This window comes from Hyperoodon ampullatus (assembly GCF_949752795.1).
Source record: "Hyperoodon ampullatus genome assembly, chromosome: 16".
NCBI lineage: Eukaryota > Metazoa > Chordata > Mammalia > Artiodactyla > Ziphiidae > Hyperoodon > Hyperoodon ampullatus.
In genome coordinates, this window is record NC_136929.1 from 14,607,982 (window position 1) to 14,628,003 (window position 20,022).

General features: G+C 42.0%; 1 protein-coding gene across 6 annotated transcripts in view; it reads right to left on the reverse strand.

The window, feature by feature from the left end:
- Window positions 1–20,022, reverse strand: part of CLDN10 (claudin 10) — a gene marked incomplete at both ends in the record, with an annotated part of 91,373 nt that overhangs the window by 11,744 nt on the left and 59,607 nt on the right. For 4 of the 6 annotated variants that reach the window (XM_079722017.1, XM_079722014.1, XM_079722016.1 and 1 more), the window contains 2 exons: window positions 2,952–3,033; window positions 3,122–3,283. In XM_079722017.1, the coding sequence (XP_079578143.1) occupies window positions 2,952–3,033; window positions 3,122–3,283 (244 nt within the window). Of the gene's footprint in view, window positions 1–2,951; window positions 3,034–3,121; window positions 3,284–9,717; window positions 9,938–20,022 lie in introns of those variants that run through there. The other 2 variants (XM_079722015.1, XM_079722012.1) reach the window with 1 other exon arrangement.

Here is a 20,022-nt window from a genome sequence, read left to right on the forward strand (position 1 = left end):
AAGGAGCTCATGTGCCACAACTAAGGAGCCCTGGAGCCGCAACTAAGGAGCCTGCCTGCCACAACTAAGACCCGGTGCAACCAAATAAATAAATAATAAAATTAAAAAAAACTATGGAATCAGTCTACTTTGTGTTGATACCCAATTTGCAGCTTATTAATCTTCCTAATTTCCATCTCCTTCTCCTCCACTAGAGGCGTTGATAAAAGGAAAACAGATGACAGCAAGTTAGTCAACTGGTTGATTTTTATAGAAGTTTTATTTAAATAAAGTTTGTGAATTCCTGTAGGTGTCACATGTCATCTTCATGCCTCTTTTCTACCATTGTGGGTAATTAGCATCTGATCATATTTAACAATTCTCAACAGGCGTTGATCATTCCTTGTACATAAGCCATGGAGGGCCTTTCTTTGTGCCAGGCACTGCTGGGATAGAAATGTGAGTGAGCTCTGATCTCAAGGAGCTAAACATGTTCTCAATATGCAGGTTTTCTTTCTTTTTTTTTTTAATAAAGTCTGTATTTTTTGCTGTGAAGGACCTGTTATTTGCAAATATTACCAATTTGTAAGCCATGGTGTTTTTCATAATCCCTCACTCTTGTGTTTTTAATGACTTAAGGTAAATTGGCAAATTGTAGGTGTTATATTTTTAAGTCATTGAAGAAAAGAGCTAATAAAGACATCCATAAAGATAAGGTACATCTTAACTACTACACACAATTAAAAAGCAACCTTAATAATAGCTAACACAATACACTTATTAATACAAGGTTTTTGCTCTTTTCTAATCAGGTCTAAGGGTATATATACACACTCTCTTAACTCTCACAGCAACTCTATGATTATCCTGATTTTTCAGACGAGAAAACAGACAGAGAGAGTAGTCATAGACAGAAAGAGGGATGCTGGTAAGCTCACAGTCACAGTGGGAATGGAATAGTTCAAAGTAGCACCAAGAATGTAGAAAAGAGGAAAACCTCTCACAGTCCATAATTACTGAACTGAGTTTAAAGAAAATCTGAAAGAATAAGAAATTCCAGTGGTACTAAACTGAGTTAGGTGACTGAGCATGTAGCAAGCACAGAACACAAAGGAAAGGTTTAAGTTACTGTGCAGATACAGATACAGATATTAGCCTCAGCCTTGTGTGAAAAGGTGAAAATGATTTTTAAGAGTCTGACAAAGACATTATTAATGATTGTCAGGAAGACAGAACAGTGATGTATGAAAGATAATCCAGAAAAGTCGGCAATGTCTTTAATAAAATAAACTGTGAGAAATATGATTTTGTGGTATATTTGTGATATCAAACCCTGAAATAAAAATAACATTTAAATATAATATTTAAATGAAAACTGATACTTCATTTAAATATCATTAAAATGGTTCTAATCTTTAGGAAAACAGTCTTAGTTTTCATCTCAATGTTTGGTGCCATGCACATCAGTACAAATCTCATTATCAAAAATCAGGAGAAAGTTTACAAATCAGAACACATTTTCTAACATAGGTAGGGGAGTGAACATTATACTGGGGTCTGAAGCAGTCATTTTTGTTTTCCATTTAATAAAATTTCACAATAAACACTACTGCACAAAAGAAACTTCTTTGATGAAAAATATATGTGGCATACTGTCACAAAAATTACAATAGTAGAATATTGTATATCATGCATTTTAGAGTAAGTGTGCTAGAGTTTGGTTGCCTGGTTTGAATCACAGTTCAATCAGCCTATTAGCTTAGTCCAAGTTCCCTTGCACATATTCCTTGAATTCTTTCCCCAATTTAAAAAAAGGGGGTGCAGAGAGAACCTACTTCATAAGGATGTTGTAAGACTAAAATAATAAAATAATATTTGCAATGCTACATGGTAGGGGCTCAACATGTGTTAGCTATTATTTTCATTATATTTCATTATATATACATTTACTATTCATGCATAAACTAAAGACAGTACTAGAAAAATCATTTCCTAAAGATTCCTAAATCCACCAGAAAAAAGTAATGGACCCTGATCAGCCATTTTAGTAATTACTCTTTTAAAATTCCATAACATTTGATCTGAAGACTGAAAGAGAATCCCCAGCCTGGGTGACAGCAGTACACATGCAGCTTTCTACAGAAGTCCGTGGGAATATTCTCACAGAAGACAAAATATTTGATCTATTATTACTTCTAATTTGGTATTCCTTGGGTTTTCCCAATGCAAAGAAATAAGCCTAGAGAAACTATAAAAAGCAACAGCCCATAATTAAAAACCAACAACAACAAACAAACTGGTCTGTAAGTGCCAAACTGTTCACCCGCAGCTGAGACCGGTCACATCTGGGTGTCTGTGCCACTCTTACACCATTTTTTAAAGACCCTGCATCATGTACAATTTCTTTACAAAGGTTTATTAGGTGGAACGTGTTAACGCCGTGGTCAACAGAACAAATGTAAAAGGCTAACTAAAACTGAAACATAGTATTTCATTCAGTATCACGTAAACGTTTCTCATCCTCAGGATCACAGTCTCAGTTTTCATCTCAATGCCTGAGATGGAAGCTGGCCCAGAACATCCGGCAAATATCATTTTGGATGGACAACAATTGAGACAAGCTCTTAATTTTCTGCTGTCATACTTTAGCCTTCTTTCCTCCCCACCTTACACCTCTCTTGCACTTTTCCTCTACGTGACTTCGTACAGTAGATGACCTTCAGCATTCTAAATCCTATGCCTTGAGCTATTTAGAGACAAGACACTATGTAACCCTAATGCAGTGATTCAATGCATCTTTTGCCAACGTAGCATATAAAATGTTTTCTCTTGAATGATGTCATCAAACATCATTTATTAGTATGTCTCACTTTCATAAACCACGGAGGAAATTTATGTACCTTAATTTAGACGATGATTTTATAGCCATTTCCCGTGAGCCACAAGCATACAGACTTAAGAAGAGTACTTACTTTTGCTCCACGAAGAGGGGATCAAAGAACTCCGTTGTGATTTTGTTTGCATACAGGGAACACCCGGTCATTGAGCAGAGCCCTGAAGAGCATCAGAAGGAAAGTGCTATGATTACTGGTGTTTCATTAACATCCTGAAGCACCTCGTTTGGAAGAAAGTTACTATTTACCTGACAGTATGAATACAATCCCAGCCAAACAAGCAATTTTAGCTTTGGCTTTATCTGAGCCTCCGACTTTGGTACATTTCATTCCAAACAGGGCAAATATGGAACCAAAAAAGCCCAGGCTGACGGCGGCAATCATAAGTCCTCTACATGCCTGGATATAACCTGCAATTAGAGGAGGCCGTTTACATTAACATAAAACGTGTGGTTGTCCAGGAAGAAACTCTCATTTACACTGTCCTCATGAATGAGCGTTCTGCTTTCCGAAAACATAACCATAATGGTTAAAACATATGTTAAGACAAGCAAGAAAGAAAAGCAAGTTAAGCTGTATGGAGTGCCTATTTTATGTCACACACTTTTCAGTTTGGCCTGTGCATGATCCTCAGGATATATCTCTGGGTGTTATTATTCCCATATTCACAGATGAAGAAACTGAGGCACACAAAAGTTACATAATGTGCCAGAGACGAGTTAGTAAGGGGTTGAAATGGTTTCCATCCAGCTCTGACTACAAAACGCATGCAGTACTGCCTTTCACCCTGGGAAACCTCATCTGCCACTATCTCAACCCTGTTACTCCTTTGCACATCAGACCTTTAAAATAGATGTTTTAATGGTTTTGACGTTGTAATCTTTATAATCGAGCAGAGCTCCCACAAAGTCACATCTTCTAATATTAGTGAAAGATTATAAATGAGACTGACTGGAATGTCATCATGAACCACGAGAAGTCTAAATCAAGATGTGTTTTCATGACCTTTTAAAATTTTTCAGGGCACACGTAATAACATCGGGTTTAAATAAGCACTGGTTGGTTCCTAGAAGAATATTTTATAATCATGAAATTAACTGTTTGCATATAAATGGATGCTTTCAAAGTATCCTGAAAGCTTGTTCTGTTGGTTTGTTTGATCATTCCTCCTACACCATTCATTTTCTTAGTCATGTATTTTTATTTGCACAGCCAGGGTGATGGTAAACTTCAGTCTGGCTTTTGTCCAGACACTAACAGATTTTAAGTTAACAGAATTTAAACTAATACATTTTTACCACATGCCATCATTTTCATTTCAGACTGAAACAGTGCCATATTTCAGTTTGAAATAATGATGGCACATACTGGTGTGTTCATTTGTTAAGCAAATGAATGTACATATCTCTCAGGTTTACATTTGGCATTAAACTTTTTAATATGAAAAAACTCATAAGTGCCAAGATACACCAAGTCATTTATTATTGTGTTCAGGCAAAGTCAATGATAAATAATAATTCTAAGGCTACGATAATCATATATTCAGGGAATAATGGGGGAAGGTGGCCTCCAGTCTATGTTTCTCAGGGAAAGAATAAAATTTTAAGTTTTAGTCCTACCCCTAGGATCCATTTTGAAGAGTACCCAGAAGATGCTCTAATTAACTGAACAGATTTAGGCCCCTACAAATGCAGAATGCAATGACAATGATCTTCTATTTTATAGGGTGAACTACTTCCAGACAGAAAATAATTTCCCTGATGGTAAGGCTGTCAAAAACAGCAAAAGAAACTTATTTTTAGCAAAACAGGATAATGGAGGCTTTGGTAGCTATAGTAGTGCTGCAGGGCTATCTGTGTCTGCGGCTGAACAGTGACCCAGCTCTATTTTAAACTTCAACCCTCAAGTCCCCCAACCAGAACCCAGGGAGCAATAGAAGCATAGGGGGAGGAAGCCTGTTAGTTCCCTGCAAGATTAAAGACAGTCCTCCAGGATAACCACAACTGACTCATCATTTACCACCAGAGCTACTGGGACAGTGTGGTTTCATTATTTTTTGAGATTTGTTTTAACCTGTGGTTTTGAGGTGTTTTAGCTGACTCTTACTGCAATTCTAAACAGACAACAAAGTGTGTGTGTGATATAACCTCTATCCTATATTTAAAAAACTATTCTAGAAAACCTTATCATGCATCATAATTTGCATTTATTTTAGGAATCTTACAGGCTTTATGTACAGAAAACAAGAGTCTTGCAAAAGGTTAAGTCTATGGTCTGATCACTAACAACATGAAACACATTTTCCCAAATGGTACACAGTGGTCAGAATCCCAGGCTGATGAATTCAACCCTTAATGTGACTGGAAAAATAACAGTAGGCTTTAAACTTTAACCACTACTCATACCATTTTTTCCCCGAGTGTCTCACTCAGTTCTCCAGTCTCAGCCCTGGTACCTGCAGCAGGATCAGCTCTGCCCTCTCAGCACAAGAGGAGAGACAGAGAGCAGGTTCTGATGAGGTCAGGTCCTTCCTCAGAACCAACCAGAACCCTGATTTGGTGGGGAAGGTAACTCTCTCTGGTGTGGGAACAGTAGCAATAAATTGCTAACTCATCGCATACATAAAAGAAGGGTTTGGAGTTCCTGGGGATAAACTCCACTGTCAGCCATAGATGGAATCGAGTTGTTGGTAAGCCTGAGGTCTGTAAATTAGGGGCTACCAGTCCTTAAAACACTCACAGACTCAAGCCTTGGGTGACTTCCCACAAACCCTCTCAGAGTTTATCTTTTGCAAGGCAGACCTCTACAACCTTGCTTTTTTAACAGTTCCGGAGGTCAAAACTTATAAGTAACACCCTCAAGTGAAGTGGTGGTAAAAACCTAGTCAAGGAGGCCATTATTTTTGACAGGTCTAATTTACTGACACCGTTAATAGCTAATTAACACATTAAAGTGCTGAGGCATGAACATATTTGCTCAGAAGTTCTCTGAAGTATAATTTATAGTTAACTCCTTTGGAAGAAATGGCAAACATTCCCACTAACAAAAATAGATGGCATATACTAAACAAAAAAAACCTGGCTCAAAATGCTCAGCTGCAGTTCAAGTGGTGCTTTGAAAGGAATATGGGTTAGCAATAAACAGAAATCACCAGCTCATTCAACGGTGAGTTTTTCAATTAGTAAAATACTGTGACTTTAAATTAATGAATTCTGTTGGAGAAAACGTCAAGGTGTCCCTTAAAAGTTAAATGTTTTCCAAATGTACCTTATTTTCCATTTCCAGCTAGCAAAAATGAAAATATCCACTTGATGGAGACAATTCCCTAGCAGTACACTTGGTAGCTGTCGATTGAAGGAAGAAAAAAAGGATGTGCTTTCTTATGCTAGTAGCTTTGCATACTTTTTGCAAATCCTTTGAGAGAAGGGTGATACGAGGGTCAGACATGAACTCTGCATTTCACCTCTGATTCTTCTATTTACCTGCTGTGTATCCTCGATTGTATTACCTAATCTCTCCAAGCCTGTTTTCTCATCTGTAAAACCCAAGGATAACAGCACTTCCTTCACAAGAGGAATATGAACCAAGCGTCTGGTGAGTGGTAAGAAACACATCAAAGCTTCCCTTCCATAACACTAAGATTGACTCTAAGCAGAAATTAGAGTTGGAATCTTAACATGGCATAACATTAAACCTGCACATTTAGCTTTTTCCTTGTAGGGAGAACTGGGGTAACAATGATACCCCCTGATGATGAGGAATCAGAGCTTTGACCTCACATAGGAGATTCAGAATAATGACTCCATCATCTGTGTCCAAGAGGCATGTTCTTCCACTTAAGACTAGACGGTGAGAGCTGTGAGCCTTCTCTCTCCCTTCTTGGATTTTTCTGCTTGGTTTAAGGAGAGGACTGGCCTATTCAGGCCTGTGGTCACCACAGCCCCTGGCAACATGGCTTTCTCCCTCCACTTCAAGTGCAATAACCAGGAAATCCACATGCAGCGTGCTGTAGGCAGGGCCTGCCTTAGGCCCAGCAACCAGCAGGTGTGGCTGCCCAGAAAATACATGGCAGAGCGCGAACAAGCAGAGAGGCCTCGTCTTTGGGGGAACTGACTTCTCTCCACATGAAAATGAGGCTGTGTGGTTGAACCCCCCAAAATATTATTCGGAGAGATGATGAAAAGTAAGTTTATAACTTTGTGATAGGCAATGCTTTCTTAAGCCACAAAAGCCAAGCCAGCAGGAAGAGACTGATAAATGTGATTATAGTACACATTTCAATGTTTTGTATGAGAAAAGACATCACACATTTAAAAGACAAGCAATGGGCCAAGACTGCAACATATATAACAAATCAAGGACTGATATCCAGAATTTAAAAAAACACATCATTTAAACCAAGAGGAAACAAAAGAACCATGGGCATAAGATATGGACAGGCAAGTCACACACACACAAAAAAGGGTCAATAAATACACGCTAAGGCGGTCAAAATCACAGTGATCAGGGAATAAAATAATAACATGGTAGGACGTCACCCATTAAACTGGATGAAACACTTAGTGGTGAGAATGTGGAGACACAGATATTCTCATACACTGTTGGTGGAATGTAACTGGACAATTTAAACTGAATAATAAAATGAATATTCTACTGCTCTGACAATACTATTCCTCAGTATCTACACTACAGATACACATATATGCACAAAGAGGCAAATAGAAGGGTTTTCAGTAAAGTGCTAAGAACAGTGAAAAGCTAGGAAGGGTCCAATGTCCAACAATGGGGAAGTCGTTAAATAAACCAGTTTGTCCAGAGTAATGAATACCATGCAGTTGTTAAAAAACAGTTACTTCAGGGGCTTCCCTGGTGGTGCAGTGGTTGGGAGTCCACCTGCCGATGCAGGGGACACGGGTTCGTGCCCCAGTCCGGGAAGATCCCACATGCCGCGGAGTGGCTGGGCCCGTGAGCCATGGCCACTGAGCCTGCGCGTCCGGAGCCTGTGCTCCGCAACAGGAGAGGCCACAACAGCGAGAGGCCCACGTACCGCAAAACAAACAAACAAACAAAAAAAACAGTTACTTCTATATGTACTGACTCGTAAAGCTATGTTATTAATTTTAAAACAATGCAGAAGAAGAGGTGAAGTCATTTACGTCTTTTAAAGTCATTTTCTAGACACACAAGCACACGCGGAAGGCCATTTTGCGAGCTGGGTTGTATACAAATGTCACGCCTCCTCTCTAGGGCTGGATGGTTGAAGGCTACGCTCTCCTTCCTCCTCATTACCCCACCTGTCCCCAAATCTTGAGACCATGACGTCCATTCTCAGCTCAGACACATAAGGTGCACACTACTCTGCACCCAATAACCTTCATGGAGTATTCATCTCTCCAGCCTCTCCCTTGTCCCCCAGCTGTCCTATAGAAGGAAGCGTACCTATCTGGCAGGCTATCTCGGTGACAGTACAGTTACAACAGAAGAATGTGTTTAGGACAGTAACTGTCAATCCCATATTCCTGAATGCAAATCACAGAAACAAGAGCCTGCCTGTTCAAACATCTACCTGGATGTGTGCTCTGCAGGGCACAGGAAATTCAACCGCAATTCTAGGGAATCAAGAGTGTACCAGCTACTTACTGTACACACACCAGGACACAGACCCAGGTGTCACTCATCTAAAACCAGACACGTATTCCCTTCTACGGAGTTTCCATCAAATACCTCCATTCAGCAGCAGTTTGCTTGTCGTGGCAAGCACCGTCTTAGGGGGATTAAATCTTGTCCTTTATTTACTCAGTTATGCAAATAAAAGCTTGCAGAGCAGTAATAAAAGAAAAAGAAAACACCTCAAATCGAGAACTAATGTAAATGACTCTCAAGTTTCTGCGGGATCCATCTACTCATATGCTGTAAAATCCTGGAAGAAAGGAGCCTAGAACTTGAGCAATCAGTGTGACCGGGTTTGACATCCACTGTCAACTAAAAAGAGCCAGTCTGAAACTAAAAAGAGCCAGTTTTCTTCGCGAACACCTGTTGTTCTAATACAATACAGTATAGAGCGCCGCTAACAAGAACTATGTAGAAAACAATTAACAACGCTGAGGGAGACGCTGAGAACGGACTTGGGAGGCGCGACACAGAACTTGTCAGTCTCCCGCACAAGATTCCCGCTGGCCAGAATTCTCTACTCTCTGCGGCACAGGCTAGGGCTACTTATGTTCCTAACCTTTAGAGGCAGAGTTAAAGCCCAGCAGACTCATTTGTAGATGCGGGGCGCGGGGTTTGGAGCGGGTGCTCCTGCAATGTTTCCTTCCCCCCCCCACACACACACACTTTTAAAAGAACTAACGAAATGGCTAAAGGGAGTTCAGAGCAAGCAGATTTCGCTCTGACAAGTCCATTTTAATCAGAATCCAGCCCTTCTGGGTAGTGCTGGCTGGAGAAGACAAGCCCCCTCTCGTGACTCCGTGTCCTAACAGTCCCCAAGAGAGGGGGGGTCCCACTGCCCTGGCCTCGACTCTCGAGACAACAAAGCTGCTTCCCTCCATGCCCGTCGCCTGAGAGTCACCCACCCCACCCAGGCCTGTCTGCGAGCCCCTCTCTCCCGCCCCGGGGTTCCGGGCTCGGACAGGCGCCCCCCGCGAGACAGACGTCCGGGGAAGGCGGGCCACGGGCACCGGGGACTCTCCCCGGCTCCTTCAGGCACTGAGGGGGAAAGCGCGGCCGGGCTTCGGAGGAGTCCGGCCCGGGGGTCCCGCCGGGGGTCGTGGGGTCAGCGGGCGCCCCGCCGGCAGGCCGGGGAGGAGCGAGGGGCAGGGGCGGGGGGCGACGGGATGCAGACCGTCTAGCGCCAGCATGGAGGGGAAGTCCTTGCAGTTGGAGACGCCCGTGGAGTCGGTAACGCACATCTTCCAAAGGTTGGCCCAATAGGTGGCGGTGGTGATGACCGTGCCGTCGATGGTGGACACCTTCCAGTAGTCGGTGGGCAGCGTGGAGGACACCAGCACCCAGCCGGAGATGGAGACCATGAAGGCAATGATCTCCGACGCCGTGCTCGCCATGCCGCCCGCTGTAGCAGCGTTCGCTCTCGCGCACCTGCTCGGCGCCGCGACCCCCGCGCGCCCAGCCGGGCGGCTCCGCCCCCTCTGCCCCCGCCCACCCCGTCCCGCTCCGCCCCCTGCAGGCCCGGCGCAAGGGGGCGCGCGCGCGGACCCCGGGACGCGCCCTCTGGGGCAGAGAGGGCTCGCGGGGAGCTTTTACGGTCGTCACCTGGGTTCTCTCGAGCCAACTGGCCCGGCGCCCGCGGTCTGGAGGAACGCACGCCTGCGCGTCCCTGTGGCACCCCTACCCACCGCTCCCGCATCCCCGGGGCCGAGGCACAGCCGAGATCGGCTCTCCTGTTGGACAGACTGGCAGCCGGATGTGGACAACTTGCTGCGTTCGGACCCTCTCCCCTCCCCTCCCCTCCCTCCCCTCCCTCCCCTCCCCAGCCCCTACCCATTGGCAATAGCTTGGCTTCTAGGATACCTTGTAAAAGCAGAGCAGAAAAAGCCTTTTGTGTGTCCGGAAAGGACACCAACTGCTAACGCAGCCCTTGGCCCGCTGAACTCCAAAGGTTTAGGGCCACGCTCTTTTGGACGACCCAGTTCGGCTTGTCAAGGAGGGACCACTGCGGTTCTGGGCTCGAAGTCGGCTTTGCGCTAAAATTCTGCAGTTCCTTTTGACCCGGCGGTTTGCGGAAGGTCACTGTCAAGAGGTGCGTGGCACAAACCTAAGTTCAGAACAGCAGCCTATGGAGAGACAGGCTGCGTCGGGGCCTTCTTTACAGTCCTGGTCGTGACTGTTCCAGCCACAATGCTGGCCTGCTGATACCAACGTACTACATGTAGGAACACGTAGGACGTGCGTTTAAGACGTTTCTCCTGTGGGTCCGTTCCAGCTGCCAGTTCTGAGTCTCTTCTATGAGCCGATGGGCTGTCACAGCTGCTCTGTATCTTGTTTAACTTTTTTTTACCACCTCCACCTTTTGCACCTAATTGAGGAATAAGCTCATTCCTTCATTGCTGTTTCAAAGCAAACTTAAAGATCAGGGTGTACTTTTGGCTCCAGAGTTCACACAGTTGAGCATAAATGAGAGAACCAAGACTCTGACTTTATTATGGGTTTATTATTTGTCCGTTTAAAGGTCTTGCAGTTCGTGGCATGAACTTTCAGGATTTACTTCTTTCCCAAAGTAACCAATGTCTAAAACCTCTAAATCAGTTCTGCTATAATAACGCTAGTTGCTAACCCCCAAATTGCAGGGACACTTTGGTTCATTGTGAAGAGTTTCTCAATTCCCCTTTGTCACTTAAACAAAACAAAACAAAACAAAATTGGTACAGAATGAAATTAGAGGTGATTCAACATCTATGAAGAAGAGAGGAGGTTGAATTACAGAAACATCAAAACAGATTTGGGAGGACCATTGGAGATTGTATGGATATACTCCACACTCAACAAATCATCCTATTTCTTTTTGAAATTTTGAATTTTATTTTATTTTTTATACAGCAGGTTCTTATTAGTTATCTATTTTATACATATTAGTGTATACATGTCAATCCCAACCTCCCAACTCATCCCACCACCACCACCCGCCCCCTGCCACTTTCCCCCCTTGGTGTCCATACGTTTGTTCTCTACATCTGTGTCTCTATTTCTGCCCTGCAAACCCGTTCATCTGTACCATATTTCTAGGTTCCACCTATATGCGTTGATATACGATATTTGTTTTTCTCTTTCTGACTTACTTCACTCTGTATGACAGTCTCTAGATCCATCCATGTCTCTACGAATGACCCAATTTCGTTCCTTTTTATGGCTGAGTAATATTCCATTGTATATATGTATCACATCTTCTTTATCCATTTGTCTGTTGAAGGGCATTTAGGTTGCTTCCATGACCTGGCTATTGTAAATAGTGCTGCAATGAACATTGGGGTGCATGTGTCTTTTTGAATTATGGTAGTGGGATTGCTGGGTCATATGGTAATTCTATTTTTAGTTTTTTAAGGAACCTCCATGCTATTCTCCATAGTGGCTGTATCAATTGATATTCCCACCAACAGTGCAAGAGGGTTCCCTTTTCTCCACACCCTCTCCAGCATGTTGTTTGTAGATTTTCTGATGACGTCCATTCTAACTGGTGTGAGGTGATACCTCATTTTAGTTTCGATTTGCATTTCTCTAATAATTAGAGATGTTGAGCAGCTTTTCATGTGCTTCTTGGCCATATGTATGTCTTCTTTGGAGAAATGTCTTTTTAGGTCTCCTGACCATTTTTTGTTTGGGTTGTTTGTTTTTTTAATATTGAGCTGCATGAGCTGTTTATATATTTTGGAGATTAATCCTTTGTCCGTTGATTCATTTGCAAATATTTTCTCCCATTCTGAGGGTTGTCTTTTCGTCTTGTTTGTAGTTTCCTTTGTTGTGCAAAAGCTTTTAAGTTTCATTAGGTCCCATTTGTTTATTTTTATTTTTATTTCCATTACTCTAGGAGGTCAATCATCCTATTTCTAGAGATAATATTCCGTTCATGCTCTAACCTGCTGGACTTCAGATTCAGTGCATGACAAGGTGTGTGTTCTGGTTCTGTTTCATACTAACAGCCTTTTAGCAAGTTTTTGTTTCTACTGAGCCCAAATCTGGCTGTCTTTAATGTCCATCCAACTTCCATGATTTGCACTGAGATGACACAGGGTAAGTCCTACTTTTGGGCCATGCGGCAGCTCTTGGGAAGTGTGTTTGTGTGTGCATGGCCATCTCATGGCTTGTGTGAATAGGAATACGGGTGAAGACCCGTTTGCTTAGTGGGATGCAGACATAGTTCCACTACTGTGCTCCTCTTGGTCCCAGTTTGTCCTGTTGTGTCATGTTGGGTTCATGGGGGGGTCAAGCTTAACATTAGCTTGGGAAGCACCTACCTAACCTCATCCTTCTCATCTTCCCTTATATTCAAGTCAGTCACCTTTGAGTACTGACAACAAGTGTGCTCTATTCTTTTGTATGATTTGCCTTTATAAAGTGCTTTTATTGTCTTGGTTTCTTGTCCTCCAGCATATTTCCACTATTATTTCTGTGCCATATTTCTTTCTGAACGATATGCTTATTTCTAATCCAATTTACTATTCAGAAAACACAAGAACTCATGAACCAGGACATTCCTATGGAGTTTCCTAAAGTTAAAATTTGCACAAATGTTGGTTTTATACTTTATTTCCTGGTCTTGTTTGAGTGTCTTTGTTTGCTTGTCTTCTTCATGGTAGTTTCTCACTAAAATTGTTGATTCATTTTTTTGCAAGACAAAACCCTGACTTACTTTTGACACAAAAAAGTCTAGTGTTGTGACCTTGAAGACTCACGCAGCTCCTAATTTATCAACAGATTGGTTGTAAATTCCATTGTTTGGAACCAAAGGTGCATTGTTTTACAAAAAGAACTGTGAAGACTGATTCGGTGTTTCAGACCATTCCCCCCAAATTTAACAGATAATGTAGTTTTACCTATTGTACTTAAAATATCCACAAACCCACCATTGCAACATAGCTTCCAGAGGAAACAAATTCTGAATTCTAACTTGAACCTCCAAGAAAGACCCTCTCTCTGCTGCATCACCAGACCGTTTAAGCCAGGATCTCTGGAGGTGGCTCTGGTAGTGATTTTTCCAAAGCTTCTAAGGTACAGCCAGGTTGGAAACCATAGCACTGATCAGTTGAGATGCATGTATATGTGTATAAACAGTCAATTAAGCAAACCAGATGGTGTGTGTTATAGAGAAAAAGAATATTCATCTGTTGGTTGAAAAGTTTGAGAAAAGAAATATTCTTTTACTATAGAGATGGTAACACACAGCTTCAACTTAAAAAGGTTGAAAATATCACAAACAACCCATAAATTATGATCTGGGTGGCAGCACTATTAGTTCTTTTGCCAGCTGAAACAGACTAGGGTCGTTATGCCTGTGGACTTGATTAATTTTCTTTTATTCTCTGTCCTGTGAGGTTTGACAGCCCCAAACTTCTCTTCCCTGGCATATACTGCATATTAACTACAGAGGGTTACATTTAGAGCCCACAAGTGCCTGACCAAAGGATGAAAAAATGTTAAGTTTCTTTAATACCTAAAGATTATTATGTAAGGAATCAAGCATTTACTTTAGAATGTCTTATATCTTAAGCTTTTCAAAACTAGTATAGTCAGAAGAAACCACATAATCCAACATAAGAATGTCCAGAAAAGGAAAATAGACCGAATAGATTTTTTAAAAAGAAGTAATGAATAAATGGCCTGTTTCACTTTAAGATTCTAGAGTCCCAAATAACCTTTGCAGCTGATCTGCAAACCCATTTACAGAGTACCTTTCAACTGATAAATACCTCTTTATTTTCTTTAGGATTCAGTTCACTGAAATTTTTATTTAACTATTCATAACAAACCATTCTTAATTTAAATATAAAAGTGAATACAGTTAGAAAGTTACTTCTCCAAATTATTCAAAGTAACATCTTAATTAACAATAACTTGGCCTTTAAAAAAAACTGTAGTTTTTTTCCAATATGAAAAGTACTAATTTATTTATAATAAATTTGACATGAAGACATTTACTGTCCTGAAATATATTCTGAGCCTTTCCACTTTTGAGACCTAAACCACTGAGATTTAGTGATGGAAGTTATTTCTCTGGCATTATTATGGTTATCAAGGAAAAATAGAGGATTCCCTCCCCCCCATGGTTGTTCAAGAGTGAAACCAGTTTAGCCGACTAAACCAGAGATTTGCAGAAATTCTTTACTTGAGATTCAGCTCACCTGCCAAACAACACAGGTGTGCCTTTCAACAGCTCAAGAATTTTCTAAGCATCAAATTTGGTTTCACTATACATTAGCTCCTTCCTAGATTCCAGTGAGGTGGCATGCTGCTGATGAGGTGGGAAGAAACTAAAGTCCTGATAAATACAGTATTAACTAAAAAACAACTTCTCAGGATCCAAATATCATTAAAGAAGACATTAACACTGATACTAAAATAGTAAAATAGCATATCTGTATTCTTTTTCCTTCATTTTCCCTAACACTCTTAGTTTATCTTAATGCTCTACACTAATTCTATGATACTTGTAACTACTTAGCATGAAAGCTGCAGAGTGAGAGGAGTAGTTACGGGAATGGATACTCATGCTTATCATTGCATCATCGATCATATATGTGTGTGTATATTTATAAATTATTTTGAAAATTATAAGGAAATAAACAGTGTCTTATTTTGACATCTGGTACCCTTTGAGGCTGTACTGCATCAGAAGATGCCACATATATCTTATGAACTTGTCTTTCATACATTCATTTGGAACACACTCATTCCCTATTCTTGTGACCGAGCAGGACCCCCTCCCCAGAGCCTCTGCTGTAGCTCCTCTCTGAAGTACTCAGATAATAGTATCTCAGGCATCTTTCCTGAGTTTTTCAGATGCTAAAAACCACCACCAAATGGAATAAATTAACTATTTGATGAGCATGAGCCCGTAGACCTACTGGCGCTTAAGGATTGATTAGCCACTCTGTTGTTAGCCACTCTGTTACCTCACCATCAACCAATCAGAGAATTGTGCACGAGAGGATCACGTACCCTGTGACTCCACCCCCAACCTGGCCTTTAAAAATGCTTTGCTGAAACGCTTCTGAGGGTTTGGAGGTTTTTTGGGTGTGAGCTCTTCGTCTCATTGCATGGCTCTGCAATAAAACTTTCTCTGCTCCAAACTCCGACTTTTCCACGTTGTTCGGCCTCACTGTGCATTGGGCATATGAACTTGCACTTGGTGACATTCTGAGGTAGGTTAGGACTATCTAGATTCCTCCTGAGCACCTGGAGAGGTAAGTTTGGGGCCCCAGCAGCTCACAGCTGTCTTGGTGAATACTCCTCCAGCCTGGAAAGACTCTCACTCTGGGATGCTGGAACTTTCTAGGGCTTGCAGATGTGTTGGTTGTATTTTGCTGGTCAGTAAGCATCTTATGAGTATTAATTCAACCTACCCACCCAGGTTGGGCAGCAAGTAAACCTATGTGTTTTAGGCAAGTCATTTAATTGCTCTGAGTTGTACCTTCCTCATTTGAAAAGCGAAGGAGTTATTTTGGATGGTCTCCAAGACCACTTTGAACTCTAAGAATCTCTCACAAAAATCTCCCAGACAGGGGCTTCCCTGGTGGTGCAGTGGTTGAGAGTCCGCCTGCTGATGCAGGGGGCGCAGGTTCGTGCCCCGGTCCGGGAGGATCCCGCGTGCTGTGGAGCAGCTGGGCCTGTGAGCCATGGCTGCTGAGCCTGCGCGTTCGGAGCCTGTGCTCCGCAACGGGAGAGGCCCCAACAGTGAGAGGCCTGCGTACCGCAAAAAAAAAAAAAAAAAAAAAAGTGGGTACTATTCTGGTTCGCTCATGCTCTTTCATTTCCTTACCTCTCTTTAAAGTTATGAAATTACATTTTCCATAAAAGAGGTATTAGAGTTAGATTGACATGCAGTAAGTGAATAAGGGTGAACTGTATTGCAAATCTTAAAAATACAGAAAGTCTTCAGTAGGATGCCAACATGGTAGAGGTTGATGCTGAGAGCAGAGGAAGAGAAACCAGGCAGTGAGGGTGAGATTAGTTGGGGGTGGGGTGAGGTGTGTTCAAAGGGAAGTGAAGCAAAACTGAGAAATAAAACTAGAATAGCAGTTAAATGTAAAAGAGGCTGAACAACTACAAGACAAGAGGCTAAACAACTACAAGACAGGATAAGGGTAACAAATGCAAGGAGAAAGGAAAGGAACAAGATATAAAAAGATACAAAAGAGATGGGAAGCCCCGGGGTAGGGATGGGAAGGAAGAGGACCAACGGGGGAGGAAGGCAGCACTGAGGAAAGAAGACGGGTGAGCACTAAGGAGAAGTGGAGAGTGGTTTCCACAGCCTTCACCTCTCTATACTACTGCGTGCAAGGGGTGGGAAAGGCCACATTCTAGTGCCTGTTCCAAATGAAGAGACTTTCCCCTTCCCTGGGCCTCAGAATAGAGCTGGTGAGAACTTGATTCAAAGCACTCAGGAGTCCAGTGTTTACCATTTGGCTCATTTCATGGGAAAAATTTGTGGAAGTTTAAAATGAATAAGGGTCAAAAATGAAAGTTCTGGGCTTCCCTGGTGGCGCAGTGGTTGGGGGTCTGCCTGCTGATGCAGGGGACGCGGGTTCGTGCCCCGGTCCGGGAGGATCCCATGTGCCACAGAGCGGCTGGGCCCGTGAGCCATGGCCGCTGAGCCTGCGCGTCCGGAGCCTGTGCTCCGCAACGGGAGAGGCCACAACAGTGAGAGGCCCACGTACCGCAAAAAAAAAAAAAAAAAAAAAAAATCTTACACAAACATACCCATAAACAAATAATTAATTGTGAGGGTTTTTTTTCAAAATGTAGACTTTCTTCTATTGTCTAATTAAAATGTATATGGGTGCCTTTTAGGTACCACATCCTGCACTCTTAAGCACTGCACTCATTTAATCGCAACCCTATGAAGTAAGTACTATTTTCATTCCCACTGCGCAGCTGTGGAAACTGGACCACAAGGAGATGCAGTAACTGGCCCTGAGAAGTGATGGGGGCAGTTTCAGCTTAGCCAGTGTAGTTCTAGAGTCTGCACTCCTTTGTCATCAGTCATTTGCTTTCTACCAAGACAGCACTTTGTAGATCATGTACTCAGTTAATATTCACTGAGTATAAAAACGAGCACACACAAAAATAGAATAATTCTACATAATTTGTATTTATCTTTATTTTTTAGGAGAATGGTTTTTATAATCAGAAACATTTGAAAAGGGTACCTAATTTCCTCATTTAATTTCATTTTGTGACTATATCTTGTAATAGGTGAATTGAAGTTCATTAATATGCTGTTTAACAATGTCCTGAGCAATGCTAATTCATTATATCACAGTTTGTATCTAGAATATTTTTCTTAAACTGTATATATGTGTGCGCATATGTATGTATATAGATATGTGTGTATAAATATGTGTAGGCACACACACACAAAATAGGTCATTAGAGTATTCCTGTCTTCTCGTGCTTTAGGTCCTGTACTGGGCTCTCAGCCAGTCGGAGCTAACACAGCTGACTTCAGTATGAATGCTTTAATGAGCACCCATCCTTCTACCTTGCTAGCCTGAATTGAGGGAGTTCTGTGGTGTGTGTTGTTTACTGTGCATGGCCTATGCTTCTTATGTTTGTTTTCTGATTGAAGTTTTGACACATATTAGCTGACAAAAGGTGTCCCACAATTCAGATGTTAAAATGCAAGTTTTTTTTCCCCACTAGGTATTGCCATGTTGTTTCTGGAATGGCTGTACCCCATGGCATGCTCACAGCAGTGCAGGATGGTTCTAGTTTTCTCATATTCTCCCCAAACTCATTTTATCTAACTACATAATTGTTACATTACTGTAAAACTCAAGTTTATCTATCTCCAAAGTTCATGTTCTTCTATTTAAGTAACAGTCATCCAAGTTTTGAAGACATTCAAAGACATGTTTTTAAAGATTAAACATAGAAACACTATAAATTTGCAGACATTACTGTATCCAAAGTTAAAAGATAAGTCATTATTTGAATATTTTTTGGTCCATTACTATTTATTGTTCTCAGCCTCTTCTTACCTGATTATAAGAGAAAAATAGGGGTGTGGTAAGAGAGAAATTTGGCATATTGCACTGAGGTGTCAGAGAAACAGGTATATATGTGTGTACATGTGTTTGTGAGTGTGTGTGTATCACATACACAAACGGCTAAAGGAATAGAGGCTAAGAGATGAAAGTAGAAGGGAGACAAGAGTGACGTAATAACAAAGGAAGATGTTTTCTCTGTAAAACATTGATTGGAAGTGAAGGTGATATGGGTAGATGGCAAAGGGATTTTTAATATAAGCTTGTATGTCTGTGTGGAATGAGTGGGGAGGCGGGACCACTGACCAGCTCCTGCTTCATTGGGTCACTTTAGCCGTCTCCATATATAGGCATATATGTCTGAGCATTGGAGATTTAATGCATCTAAAGAGCAATATTAGTGCTGTTCTTGTGTGTTTGGGTTGATGAGGAAAAGGTAGAACACAATGACTGAATTAGGCATTTGGGTCATGTCAGCATGACCAACTTCTTTGCTTTTCTTGTTTCAAGTTAAATTGTCCAGGTGTTGGGAAAGAAACTTGTAACCACAATCTCCTCATCACCAAGGAGTGTGTGTTAATTGCTAGGTGTGCCCAAAATGCAAGCTTTCTTGCCCACTGATTTTTGCCTTCCCTTTCCTCTACCATATCCTTGAAGGCAACCCCAGCAGCCAGGGAACTTGCTGGAGGTGACTTTAAGGAAATGACTGAGAAAACAGAGGTGATCAGAGACGCTGAACATCACTGAAGCCTGGGATGAATGACCAATTACGGGAATAGTGGCCTAAAAAAGCGACAGCCAGGAAGTTGTTTTGACTTCTAGGGGTTTGAAGAGATTGGAGGAGCCAGTGTAAGAGGTTGGGATTCACTGCCGTGAGAAGATTAAACAGCCCGTAGAGTTCACCCAGGTTTTGCTCCTGTTTCGAAAACAGCATTATTCACTCGTTGAAACAAATCATAATGCAGTTATTGAGTGCCTGCTATGCTCCAGGCATCATTCCACACAATGTAGACACGGTGAACAAAACACACAAAATCTCTGCCCTAACACATCTGACATTCTACTGGAGGAAACAAATACAAGGTACAAAAACGATTTAGTATAGCAGATGATATACCCTAAAGAGAAAACGTAAGCCCGCAGGGAAAGGGGATGTTATGCAAAGTGTGTGGCGTGGGTAGGTGGGTTAAATTTGGGTTAGGCGGCCAGAGAAGCCCTCCTTGAGAAGACGACTTTTGGGTAAAGACCTGACAGAAATGAGGGAGTTAGCCGTGTGGATAGTTTCAGGCAGAGCATTTCTGGATAGCGAGCACATCTGACCTGAGCAACACGGGGGAGGCTGGAGTGGCTGCAGCAGAGGGAATGAAGGGGAGGGTAGTGGGAGATGAGGACAGAGAGGTAACAGGGTGTCTGCGTGTGTCCACGTGTGTGTG